The sequence below is a fragment of the Mustela erminea genome, chromosome 10, assembly GCF_009829155.1.
Source record: "Mustela erminea isolate mMusErm1 chromosome 10, mMusErm1.Pri, whole genome shotgun sequence".
Lineage (NCBI taxonomy): Eukaryota > Metazoa > Chordata > Mammalia > Carnivora > Mustelidae > Mustela > Mustela erminea.
This window is the reverse complement of record NC_045623.1, coordinates 56888782-56902291: the sequence shown is the minus strand read 5'-3', so window position 1 is coordinate 56902291 and position 13510 is coordinate 56888782. Positions and strand designations below refer to the sequence as shown.

General features: G+C 41.1%; 1 protein-coding gene across 2 annotated transcripts in view; it reads left to right on the top strand.

The window, feature by feature from the left end:
- The first annotated feature begins 5948 nt into the window (after window positions 1-5948).
- The window catches only part of RAVER2 (ribonucleoprotein, PTB binding 2), a 90180-nt gene continuing 82618 nt past the window's right edge, over window positions 5949-13510 (top strand). Inside the window, exon 1 of one of the 2 annotated variants that reach the window (XM_032302460.1) lies at window positions 5949-6611. In XM_032302460.1, coding sequence (XP_032158351.1) covers window positions 6372-6611 — 240 coding nt within the window. In that variant the 5' untranslated portion in view covers window positions 5949-6371. The remainder of the gene's footprint in view (window positions 6612-13510) is intronic. The other variant, XM_032302459.1, reaches the window with a different exon arrangement.

The window sequence follows — 13510 nt, the reverse complement described above, 5'->3', positions numbered from 1 at the left end:
CTTATTCGAAGACACTAGGAGCTTCCTAGCTGCCAAAGCCAATTACCTCCATCTCCGTCCTCATTCTGTTTGCCCTCTCTGCTGCGTTGACAAGTTGACTCTTCTCCTTCTTGAAATGTTTTGCTTTCTTGGCTTCTCTAAAGCTATACTTTCCAGTTCACTTCCAGTCCTTTTTCTTTCTTTCTTTCTTTCTTTCTGATTTTGGGTTTCTTTTATAGCTGGCATATCATGGAATGCAAGGCCAGTAGCAAAAAGCAGTGGTGAGTCGGTTCAGCTCCTGATTCAAGAAGCAAGCCAAAAAACCAACCAAGACCAATACTGTGAAGACACAAGCCAAGGAGGGGAGGTTCCAGAAGCTGTCACAGAGAGCTGGAGCCAAGAATCGGGAGCTCAAGATGGCCACTAAGATAAGTGGAGATAAGAAAACAGGGAGAAATACCTGTGATACAACTGTGCTTGCTGGACACCCTTTTCCTTTTTACCTGACACTATTTTTACAGGTGGGGCACAAAAATAGTTTAAGCAGCGTCTTAATAGCATTGCCGAGTTACCATCCACTTTCTTTCCTTCTGGGCTTTTAAATGTTGTTCCCTAAAATGCGATGTCTTAGACTTCTCTTTCAATATACACTCAGCCTGGATGATCTCATGTAGTCTTGATTTTAACTACCTGGTTTGCTTAAAGTTTTAGACCATCTAAATGGTCTAGATCTAAACCAGACCTAGATGTCCTGCAGTATTTGGAGCTCAGATGCCTACCTTGAGCTTGGTATCTTCTTAAACTCCCTCCTTCACTTGTGGCATCACCCCCATCCAGTCTCTCATATTAGAAACCCGGATGCCGTTCCTCACTTCTTTCTCTTTGCTGACATCCTTGCCAAGACTTCTATAAATAATTAATGAGAATTTACTATTGCTACTACTCCCACTACTGTGGCTGCCTTTTTATCTAGCCCTTGAACGGAGCACTCTCCTAAGCCTTTTCTATACATTACCTCATCTAATCCTCACAATAGCCTTTAATAATAGCCTGTGGGTGCTGCTGTTATCTCTGTCTTAGAGATGAAAAGTTTGAGGCTTGGCATATTTCAATTATTCTCTTATGTTTTAAATAGCTTTCTCCAGTTACACAGAATTGAATCCAGGTATTTTAACTCTGGATCCTGCTTTCTCTATCACCGTGTTCGGCTTCTACTGTGTTCCTCTCAACAAAGTCTCACAAATCGAGCCCCTCCTTCAGCTACAGTTCTGTAAGTTCACGTACCTGAGCTCCAAAAGCTGATGGATTTGTACTGGAATCCTGGCACCCCTGCCTGCTCTGTGACTTGGGACAGGTTACCTTCTCTGCCTCTGATGCTTCATTGGTAAAGACGTAGGTACTAGCTGCATTACAGGTTAATTATAGGGCTTAACATTAAATAATATAAAGAAAAAATGAAGAATTAAAGCATTGGTAACATACCTAAAGCTCTATACACTTAACACATAGGTTGCATGACACTTAATACATTTGTTACTGTTCCTATTCTACTCCAGTATAAGCCCTCAGATGTTTTTATAGCATATCAAAAGATTTCTAACTGGTCTCCCTCACATAAGACTTAGTAAGATCATTCAGTTGTAGTCAGAATTATTTTTTTTAAAGCTGTAGCTGATCATGTCATTTCCGTTAAAAGCCTCTAATACTGCTTTTCTCTATAAGTTTGCTTTTTGTGCCATACCAAAGCATCGACTTAAAGTGGAACCAACTTGCCATCTTTCTCATTTATTTTTCTGCTCCTCTCTCAAAAGTAGCACAGCTTTCATTAACATCAAACTTATTAGTTCATGGACATGCCAGTCCCTTTGATGCTTTGGGGTCTCTTTCTGTCTCCTGTGTTAGTATTTACCCTTTGTCATCTAGAAAACCCCTGCTCGTCTTCAACACCTGGTTCCTTACTATACCTTCCCCTAAGTCAAAATCAAACACTCTTCTGTGCTATTGAGCACTTTATTCATAGTACTTATCATGCCAAATCTGCAATTATTAAATTGCAACTACTTTCCTCAGGGAAAAGACCATTTCCAAATAAAAATCAATGAAATTTGGTGTGTGTTGCACAGTATCTGGTATACTGTAGGCAATCACTATAGGTCACTGAATGAATAAATGATAGCTAAAAGATTCTTAGAGTTGACAGGTCTTTTCACATGCTTAACCTGTTTTCATCACATTAGCATAATATATAAGCTTAAGACTGTCTGGCTATAAGTGGCTCTATTATTATCAGCTGGGACTTACTAAATTTCTCCAACATTTTCCCCATTTGCAGAGCTTCAAAAATACATAAAAACAGCCACCCAAACTTTTGAAAAATAAGAGTATGTTTTAAGAACAAGGTAATTATACAGATCATGATAATTACCTGTGGTTATTGGTAAATACTTTGCAACTTGGTAATGGTACTCCACTTCAGGGTCAGATTAGAATGTTCATCTAATTGCCATGAAGGCTGCTTTTAATTTTTTAAAAATTCAATGTAGTTACCATATATATAAATATATTATTAGTTTCAGGGGGAGAATTTAGTGATTTGTTGGGAGCTGCTATTTAAAACGTTGGGCTAAAACCTGGAATGAGAGAACTGTCTGGAATTATAGTAGCATGTCTAAGTCTTTGCAGTTTTCATCCATTTCTCTCATGTGGCAACATAATCAATTCAGTTAAATAATTTAAAATCAGTGAGTTCTATTATTTCCCTGAATTCCTTGGAAACAGCTCAACCAGAGTAATGAGGAAAATCACTGGTTTGCAAACTAGAGCAGTGTTTATCAAAATGTGAGTAATGACTCATTAACAGCACATGAAATCAATTTAGTGTATCACCCCCCCCAGCAATTAAAAAAAAGGAATAAAAAATACTATAATGTGCTGCATCAGGTGAGTATGTTGTTTCATAAAATCTTTGTTACAGCTGCATGTGTGTGTGTTTACTGGGTTGGGATGTAAAATGTATTTCCTACTATGGTATACAGCTCTCACTGGACTGAGAAGTCGTTTAAAAGCCACCACCCTACAGGACACAGCAATATTGTTCCAGAAGTGGGATCACATCCAAGTACCCACTTAATAAAATTGCTTTAATAACTTGATAACATTGTAATCATGCCCCTCTTGGGGCCCCAAACCCTAATTACATAATCATAATTCCAAAAGCATAGTCAACACCTGATTCATTCACCAGACTTCGCTTCCAATAACATTTAATTATTTCCAAAGTCAAACCCATCTCTGAGACATGCATATTCACTCCCGCAGAAACTAGGCCAAAAAATTCGCCATAGATTCTGAAGTCAATACCAAAAAAGCAGTCTGAAAGATATTTTCAGCAAAAGCAACATCACTAAACTTAGACTCAGAGCACTGTTTTTCAGGGCTACTCCTGAAGTTTCTGTTTCCATGTTTATCACATTTAATTATAATTATTGTATAATTTTCTCCCCATGAAACTGAGTCCCTATTACACAGAAACCTTATTTTACTGCTTCTGTATTCTAGTGCCTGTGTGTGTGTGTGTGTGTGTATGCATGCACATAAGAGATACTTAATGTTAGAAACACAGGACTCATTTGGATAAATACATGTTCTGAAACTTAATGAGTGAATCAGGGTCAGAGCACATGCTAAGGCTATTCATGCTTCCTGCCCACTTCAAAGAATGTATTTCTCATAGTCTCTCAGCTACAAAATGGGACTTTATTGGAATTTAAAATTCACAACTTTTTTTTTTTTTTTGGACAGAGAGGGAGAGATAATAAGTAGGCAGAGAGGCGGGCAGAAAGAGGGGGAAGCAGGCTCCCTGCTGAGCAGAGAGCCTGATGCGGGACTTGATCCCAGGACCCTGAGATCATGACCTGAGCTGAAGGCAGAGGCTTAACCCACAGAGGCACCCAGGTGCCCCAAAATTCACAACTTTTTAAATCAAAGGAATAACATTGAAAACAAAATGAGATACTATTTTGATGTCAAATTATCATGGATGTAAGCAGGGAAATGAGCACTCTCAGATAATGTCTGTGATAGGGAAAAACTGAAGAAGATAGTTTGGAAATACATACCAAAAACCTTTAATTATATTTTTTCTATGATGTAGAAATTTTGCTTCCAGTTCTTTATTCTATGGCATATTAAGCATCTACAAATATAGACACAGGATATTAATCTCAGGATTTTTAACAATGGAGAAATATGTCTAATACTAGGAAATTAATGACATAAATTATAGTGCTTGTCACAATAGAACAATATGCAACCATGAAAAATGACATTCAATTATATTGGCATAGCAGGAGGCTCAAAAAACAAGTTAACAAAGTGATAAATTGTAGAATATCATTTTTTAAATTTCCAGGTGAAATTCACACGACATAATTAAACATTTTACAGTGAAGAATTCAGTGGCTATTCAGTCATTCACTTTATTGACCAACCACCACCTATTAGTTCCAAAACATTTTCATCACCCCAAAAGGAAAATTGCACCTGTTAAGCAGTTACTTTCCAATCCCCTTTCCCCAACCCCTGGTAATCAACCATCTGCATTGTCTCTATGGATGTACTTATTCTGGATATTCTATATGAATGGAATCATACATATGTTACCCTTTGTTCCTTCACTTAATGTTTCAGAGGCCCATCTGCCTTGTAGCAGTACTTTATTCCTTTTTATGCCTGAATACTATTCTGTTGTATGTACATACTACAACTGGTTTATCTGCTCCCAGGTAGATAGACATTTGGGCTGTTTCCACCCTTTGGCTATTGGGAATAGTTTTGCTATGAACATGTACTGCAGAATCATTTTGATGATCTAAGTATGTACTGGTAGAGAATAAATTCAGAAGTATTAGGAGTCATTATTTGGGGATTACAAAGGAATCTCTTTATATTATTAAGATCATTGGGCTTTAGAAATAAGCAGACCAGACTCCATTTCTTCATGTGTATTGTGAGGAAATAGAGCCTCAAATAAAACTGGATTATTGGGGCGCCTGGGTGGCTCAGACGTTAAGCGTCTGCCTTCAGCTCAGGTCATGATCCCGGAGACCCGCATCAGGCTCCTCGCTCAGCGGGAAACCTGCTTTTCCCCTTCCACTCCCCCTGCTTGTGTTCCCTTTCTCACTGTCAAGTAAATAAAATCTTAAAAAAATAAAACTGGGTTATTGTGAAGAGTAGATGAAATATATATAAAGCACTTAGAAATATGTAGGGGTACAGTGTAAGTACTGAATGGTAGTATTTTTTATTGTTTTTATTTTTTGGCTACCTTAATTTGAAATATTTTCCCCTAACGGAATAATACTGGTGTTAAACAGGGTTTTTGTTTTTGCGTATGTTTGCACAGTACACAGTTAAGATGCTTAGTCCAAATAGTCATTTGGGCTGTTGCGAAAGGTTGCTGATGCTTTGATCTGATAACATCATTTTGAAAACAGTTCTACAATGTAACTCTCCCTCTAGGTTTCAGTGAAAATTCTTCAAGTAGGGTATTCTCAAGTCTCGAGCCCCCCGCCGTAGCTCCTCTTCCATGTTAGTTTTTGCTTCAGCATCGCTTTCTACGTTGCACATGCAACCATCCAAGTTTTTCATATTTTAGTAAATTTACCCAGGGGCGGGTGAAAAGCCCAGGCTCTCTGGTACAAAGCAAGGAAAATACTTTTTCATCAGGTTTTTCCAAATATATACAATTTCCTCCAGAATATCTTTGTATTCCCTAGAAAATCTCAAATTTTATTTTTCAGTGTAAACTCAGAGTTCTTTGCCAAATATGCACATCTTGAGCACAGAAGGTTCAAGTCCGGAGCCCGACTTGGCATCTGCAGCCCCCGAGCCGGCCCAGAGCGGGAATTTCGAGGAGAGCCTGGGGACAGCTGGGTGTCACGTGGGGAGGCCGCGCGGGGACAGGAGCCTGGGGTTCGAGTCCCCCGGGGAAGCTGCCGCCAAGGGGCCGCATCCCCGGAGCCCAGGCCTGGGCGCTCGTCTAAGGCCCTGCGGGCAGGGGAGTCGGCGGTCCGCGGCCGCACAGGTGTCCGGGTGGCGGCGCCCGAGCCCCCACCGGCGGGGCGGGCGGGAGGGATGGGCGCCGCCCGTGCGCGGGGGCCGGGGCCCGAGGGGGAGGTTCCCGCGAGGTGGTTCTCGGGCTCCTCCTCGGCGCTCAGGTTTCCTCTCCCGCCCGCCGGCTGCTGGCTGCGGCGCCGCCTCCCTCCCCGCCACGGCCGGGCCCACTCTGCGGCCTCTGCCCGCCTCGCCCCCGCCCGGGCCTCCTCCAGCTTTCTCTCTCCGCTTCCCCTCGAACCTCCGGAGGAGCCCGCAGCCGCGGGGCGCGCGGGAAGATGGCGGCGGCGGGAGGCGGTAGCGGCGAGGGGGGCGCGGGCCTGGGCGGCGCGGCGGGGCCAGGGTCGCGGGCGCGCGGGCCGAGCCCCTCTGCCGGCGCGAGCGAGGACGCCCGGGGCCCCGCGCCCAGCGCGCTGCACCCCGAGGAGGTCGCCGCGCGGCTGCAGCGGATGCACCGGGAGCTGAGCAACCGCAGAAAAATCCTGGTGAAAAACCTGCCCCAGGACAGCAACTGCCAGGTACGAGGTTAGCGCTGGGAGGCGACCCGTCCGGGGGCATCGGGGCAAGGCTCCGGGGGAGGCTGCCCCGCGGCGTCCAGGCGGGTGCCCGGCGCCCTGGAACGCTCGAGGGGAGGAGGGGGTAGATGCGGAGTTAGAACCGTCTGTCGCTTTTGCAAAGCCCCCCGGTTTCTGAGCCTGCGGTCCCCCGGGGAGAGTGGCAGATTGGGAAACCGAGGCTCGGAGAGGCAAAGCGGCTGGTCCAAGGTCACGGGAATCCGGGGAGGCTGTCCTTAGTCCGCCCGCCTCTTTTCTTCCCCTGTGGCCCTTACGTGTGTGGGGGGGAGAAGAAGTCGCGGGAGTAGTAGGAGAAAGGTGGGTGAACGAGAGTGGAGGGGACCCGTGGAGCACAGTTTTGGGGGACCAAGTTTTCCGGAGTACCTTGAGAGGGTCCCTCCGGGGTCCTCCGGACTTGGGTGTGCCATGGGGGGCGGGGTCATGGGAGAGCTGGGAGTGAGTTTTGCTGCTGCAGAAGCACTTGCCCAAGTTTGTATGGAAGAACTCTTGTCTCCTCCGTTTACCAAGGCCTCGAAGTGGAGAGATTATCCCTGAGCTTTGGGGAACCTTGCGACCACCTCTGCCATGCCAAGTACTGGAGGATTTGTTACTCAGTGACTCAAAGAGGCTTAAAGACAGGCTACTTTGTGTCTTTGATCCAGATTAACTGGTAACTGTTGCTTCAAGATTAGAAACTGCATCTATTTAACTTTAACACCCCCCCCCCACGCCCTTGATTGCCAAAGTCTACATGCTCATTGTAGAAAAGCAAGAAAATACAGAGAAGCACAAAGGGGAAGAAGAGAAGTCACCTGTCTTTCTTTTCTCTCTTTTTACTTGTAGTTGACGCACAATGTTTGATTAGTTTCAGGTGTACTGCATAGTGGACAATTCCATACGTTAGGCTTTGCTCACCACGATGTTACCATCTGTCACCATACAAAGTTATTACAATGTTACTGACTAGTTTCCCGATGGTGTACTTCTCATGCGCATTATTTATTTATTTTATAACTGGAAGTTTGTGCCTCTTAATCTCCTTCACCTGTTTCACCCATCCCTTCCCTTCCCCAGTCCTTCTCCCTTCTGGCAACTACCGGTTCTCTGTGTCTGTGAGTCTGTTTGTATGTTCTTTTGTTTTTTAGATACCACGTGTAAGTGAAATCATATGGTATTTGTCTTTCTCAGTCTGGCTTATTTCACTTAGCCTAATACCCCGCAGGTCCGTCCATTTTGTCACCAATGGCAAGGAAATATTTCTGTGTTTCTGATACTTAAAGACAGCCATTGTTAATGTGAGGTAGTATCCTTCCCCCTTTTCTGGTGCCTATGTATACATATGCATTTTTGTTTCACCCCCCCCCCCACACACACATACACAAGGAAAAGAGAGAGACCATTTCTATGTACTTCCATGTTTCTTAATTGTCTAGATGTTTGTGTATATTTCATATACAGCTTGAAATTACGTATTTTGTGTGGATGGGGGAGGGTGGTCTGTCCTGGCAGTGGGAGATTTGGGCCGATTCATGTAGTTCTTCGTGTAACAGGATACAGGAAATTGCAAGTGGGCTGGCTATTGATAACTGCACAGCAGTTCTTCCATAAGACCTGTAAAATAATAAGGGCAATGCCTCATTATTATGTAATTACACCTTAATAAATGAGAGTGTATAACCTTATAATCTATATAAACGAGGGGCCATTTTGTTTCAAAAAGCAATGTATCTTATTCCTCTTTCAGCTCTTTCTATTATTGCCCACTTTCCATCAGGTAGTATTTTGTGATGCTACCTATAAGAACACCTGCAATGGACTGATTTCACACAGGCCAATTTCTCCTACCCATGCAAATAGAAGACAGGAAAGGGGCTCAGGAGGAGGGATGCCTGGTAGAGGCAGGTGGTGTTAAAAGGAAAAAAAACCTGAATGGATAGCAGCTCTGTTTATAGATAATCTAGGAAAAGAGAGATAGAGAAATGTCTTATTATTTTTGTGGAGTGTCATCTATTTTTGTTGTATTTCCTTGCATTCTAAAAATGTTTAGACAACATTCTAGACAGTTGGCTCTATCCTTCTTTTGCTGTTGGTGTCTTTCTCATTTCCCTCATTAAGAGACATGAAAAAATATACCAAAGGGTCTAAAAAAGGGAACAGTTTTAATTACTTGGCATGAGTGATGGATGGAGGTTTTATGCGATTTAGACTGATTTCTATTTTTGAGATATCCTTTCTCTGTTATGAATTTATGTTTGGCCTAAATCTTAGGATTTTCTGTAAGGTAGCAAGCATAAGCTATTGAATAAAATTGGTATAAGATCTACATATCTAGATGAGTCTTCCACTGCCAAGGGAAGTTTCTTAAATTTTTATGTTGTTAAATTCTTATGCCATGTTTTTTTTGAGAATTGAAGAATTTCATCTAAAAGCAGAAAAAAAAAGTTATTAGGATCTAGAGATTCGTTTCCAGACTTGTTCTAGCATTTTTTCCAATGACAATTTATATTATAAAACATTGTTTTTAATATTTCTGATGTGTAGTTTTAAAATCTAAGCATATCAGCACACAAATAACATTTGTTTGAGTATTTTTTTTTTTCTGTCATCTTCTGTATTTGTATCTTTGCTAGTTTTCTGCTCACAATTGTAACTATGTGGTCCGGTTAAATAAGTAGAATAGAATAGTATACTAATTTTTAAAAGCAATTAAAAGGCAGTCTTCAGATTAATTAGACTGAGCATTGCTATTTTTGGTTGAATAAAATTAACATATACTTAATCTACTCTAAAGTTCTAATACTTTCATAAGTAGGTTTTGCAAGAATTTGTTATATTTTCTCTTTTATTTCCCTTCACAATTCTAATTGCCTTAGTGGGTGCATTTTACTGTCAATTAGAAATGAGGATTTAACTTGAGATTTATCTTGTGCCTTTTAGCATTTATTGCTTGGCTAAACTACCTATTTATTCCTTGTGAAATAACTAAACATGGTTTAAGAAAAAGTTATTACTTTATGTTCAGTTGTTGAGTAATCAGATAATTTAAATATCAAATTCCTGTTCTTTTCTAGAAGACTCTATAGGTTCATTCACTCATTTATTTTGGAATATTAATTACATTAAGGACGAAGGCTATTACTAACTTCAGTTCTCAAGCTGTATAGCAATGTCTCTAGAAAAATTCCATTGGTAATTGATTAGTTAGGAGCCCAATAATATCCTTTAACATTTTTAAATCATGAGTTTTTCCTTTATTAAGCAGGATTTTTATAAATCTTACTCAAATTGTAATTTTGGGTAAAAGCAGTTCTTAAAAGCTGCCTCATACAATAGTCACTGTGTAGTCAGGTGCTGTCTGTTGGCCTCCTACGCTTTCTTGAATCCTCCTAGCCCTCTGTGTCTTCAGAGTCTCCTCTCTGGTTCATGTCCGTTTTCATCTCTTGCCCAGACTATTACAACTTTTCTTCTGTTTGTCAATTACCCTCATTATTGTCCTGTGTCTTGTGTTTTAGCCCATCCTGCTTACTGCTTCCCCTGACAGAACTCCCCCAAAGCACAAATCCAATCATGTCACTCTCCTGAAAAAAAAAGAAAAAAAAAAAAGAAAGAAAAAGAAAAAAGAAAGAAAGGAAGGAAGGAAGGAAGGTTGGTTTGGCTCCATATTCCCAGCACTGCTTCTCAAACACTTCCTCAAATGTCCCTCAACATATCTCTTCCTCAAATTGTAAGGAATAGTGGAGCACCGCTAGCCTACCCCAAGAATGAAATTGCTTTGAAGCTTCATGTTCTGACTGAAAAATTCTTATTAATTTTATGTCCTACGAATAAATTTGGATTTAATGTAAAAAACAGTGACTTACACTTATTTCACTGTCCTCCAAATGTTTTTCATAAACTTAACACTTACGGAAGACTCACTGTGAATTTCTGCCCTCCTTTATTACCACGGAGTACTCTGACCTTAGTTTGAAAAGTGTGACATAACAGGATAGAAATCTAAGACTCTAGGCTTTTTGTGACTTGGCTCCGCCTACATTTGCAGTCTCATTTCTTCTTAGTCCTACATTGGATTCTACTCTAGTTTTCTCAAGCTACTTAGAGCCCCAGGTACTCTGGGCCACTGTGATTTGGATATTTATAGTAACGTCTTTGATTGTTTATGTTTTTGGAATGTAATTGTATTAACATATCATGAAAAACATTTGTAATAATTATAATTACATGAATAATTAAACAATAAACAATGTTGATAACACTGCTTCTTAATCAGAATAGCCATTGTGAATGTGTGTATGTGTGTGTGTGTGTGAATAGTCTTTTACAGCTCTGAACTTAGAATTTTGATTTAAGGTAATGTCCTAATATGTGTTTTTAATTGCCTTCCTACACATTGTATATATTTGTTGGTTAACCTGGTCCTGTTTCAATAGAATTATTAATTCTGGGGTTTCAAAACAGAGAAGACCGTGGCATTGACTCTCTATGTTGTTTGAATTCACTTTTTTTTCTAACATGTTAGGTATGTGTAAATGTGTTATGTTCTTGTTGTGTTTATTTTAGAATCTGAAAAAGATTTTCTTGTGTAATTAAGAGAAAATGTGAAGTGCTTAGGGCTAACAGCCAGGATCCGTAATAGAAGAAACATTCTATTGTCTCACTCTGGGCATTATTAGCTTTCATTTCAAAGTACTTTATTATAATAGTTAATTGAGAAGCTTGATGGTTAATTCACAGAGGCCCATTTGAAAGCATGGTATTATCAACCAAGTACTTTTTAGAATAACAAACCACCTAATGTAGAAAACTCCAGTTGATTTTTTTTTTAAGATTTTTTATTTATTTATTTGACAGATCACAAGTAGGCAGAGCGGCAGGCAGAGAGAGAGAGAGAGAGAGAGGAGGAAGCAGGCTCCCTGCTGAGCAGAGAGCCCCATGCGGGACTCGATCCCAGGACCCTGAGATCATGACCTGAGCCGAAGGCAGCGGCTTAACCCACTGAGCCACCCAGGCGCCCCTGATTTTTTTTTTTTTTTAAGAGCTACTTATTCCTGTTTTTCTTTCTTACTGGTTGAAAACCAATCAAATTTTCTCACATATATTTTGTTTTTTAACTGTAAGATTTAAAAATATACATTATTTGTTTCATCTAATACTTTATTCAGTAATTCCAGCCTCTATTTGTATTGGGCTATTGCTCACTTTTTCCTGATAATACTGGGATATCTTTGTATTTTGAAATTACTATTTTTCTTATCCAGAATGCCATTTTGCTTACTTCCAAAAGCTACTTTTCATGGTGTAGTTGACATGCCTGAAAAGTTATCATTTTCTAATATAGTTAATCAGAATTTCATGATGAGTTGTACCTCTTTTCTGCATGTTTTATTATACTATTCCCAATGTAACAAGGACCCTGAAAGCTGCTAGAGGAACATCTTCTAGATTTCTGGGTCGCCACTGGCTCAATAAGTTTCTTGTCTTGGCAGGAATTCTTGAAAAGTCTTTGAGCAATGCTTATTCTCTGATCTGGAAACATAGTCACGGAGAGCAGTACTTGGTGGCCAGCATCACAATGCTGCGTGTTAACAAGCAGCCCAAAGACGGTCAGGTGATTTACAGACCATGTTCTAATTCATGAATAGGTTATGCTCACGAATTATTTTTTTGGAGTTTTACCATGTTTTCTCACAGAATATGGTAGAGGATATTTAGTGCTGTTGGTTAGCATTTTAACAACGACTTAAGCTATGGTGCTTTGGAAGTTTACGAGGACTCTAACTAGTACAATAACCTGTAAAGAGATTCGTGCAGGAAGAGAAACACTCCCAGCTTCAAATCATGGACGGGAGCACTTGTGCCTTATGTCAGTGCTCAAGAAAGAGTGGTGTTTAAGGCAATTGCTCTTTGAGTAAACAAGATTCTGAACATCAGGAAAACAATAAATCATCTCTGATGGAAAGCTGTTGCTGAAAGGGATCCCTCTGACCCCCTGAGTTTTGTCTCTTACTACTTCTATTGGCACTTACCTTCCCTACCTTAGAGTTGGCTGTCCTTAGGAGCTACCAGAGCCCATTTCTTATTATGCTTACTTTTGCTTAGACCAGCTGAAACAGGCAAGTAAAGGGATGTTTTTTATTTTAAGATTTTTATGTATTTATCTGACAGAGCGACCCGGTGAGAGAGGGAACAGAAGCTGGGGAGTGGGAGAAGTGGGCTTCCTGTGGAGCAGGGAGCCTGATGCGGCGCTCGATTCCAGGACCCTGGGATCATGATCTGAGCCTAAGACAGATGTGTAACGACTGAGCCACCCAGGCGCCCCAGGAATTTTTTTTTTTTAAGATTTTATTTATTTGAGAGCGAGAGAGGGAGCGAGAACAAGCTCGAGCAGAGGGAGCGGCAGAGGGAGAAGCAGATCCAGGGTTTGATCCTGGGACTCCGGGGTCCTGACCGGAGCTGAGAGCAGATGCTTAACCAAGCCATCCAGGCGCCCCCGGAATGTTAAAATGTAGATAAAACAAAATTATCTATAAGTTAAATATTTTAAAATTGCTTATCTGAAACCTTGGCTCTATTTGTTTATTGTTGGCTTAGGGAGGTAATTGCCTTACTCTAAGGGGATGATGTGCACTGAGAGGGGTAAGAAGTGAGAAGTGGGAAAGTCAGAACACTAGTCTGTATATTTGGGCTTATCCTTATCTGCAGAGGCTTGTCCTTGGTTGCTGTGCTGAATATCTTTCATTTGTTCTTCCAGATCTGTCTCCATCCTTCTTACCTGCGCTGTATCCTGGGAGGCTTATCTTACTGTGGATTGCAACGACAAGGCTCTGTCCTCTGGTTTCTAGGTTGCATTTGGCCAGACCCAC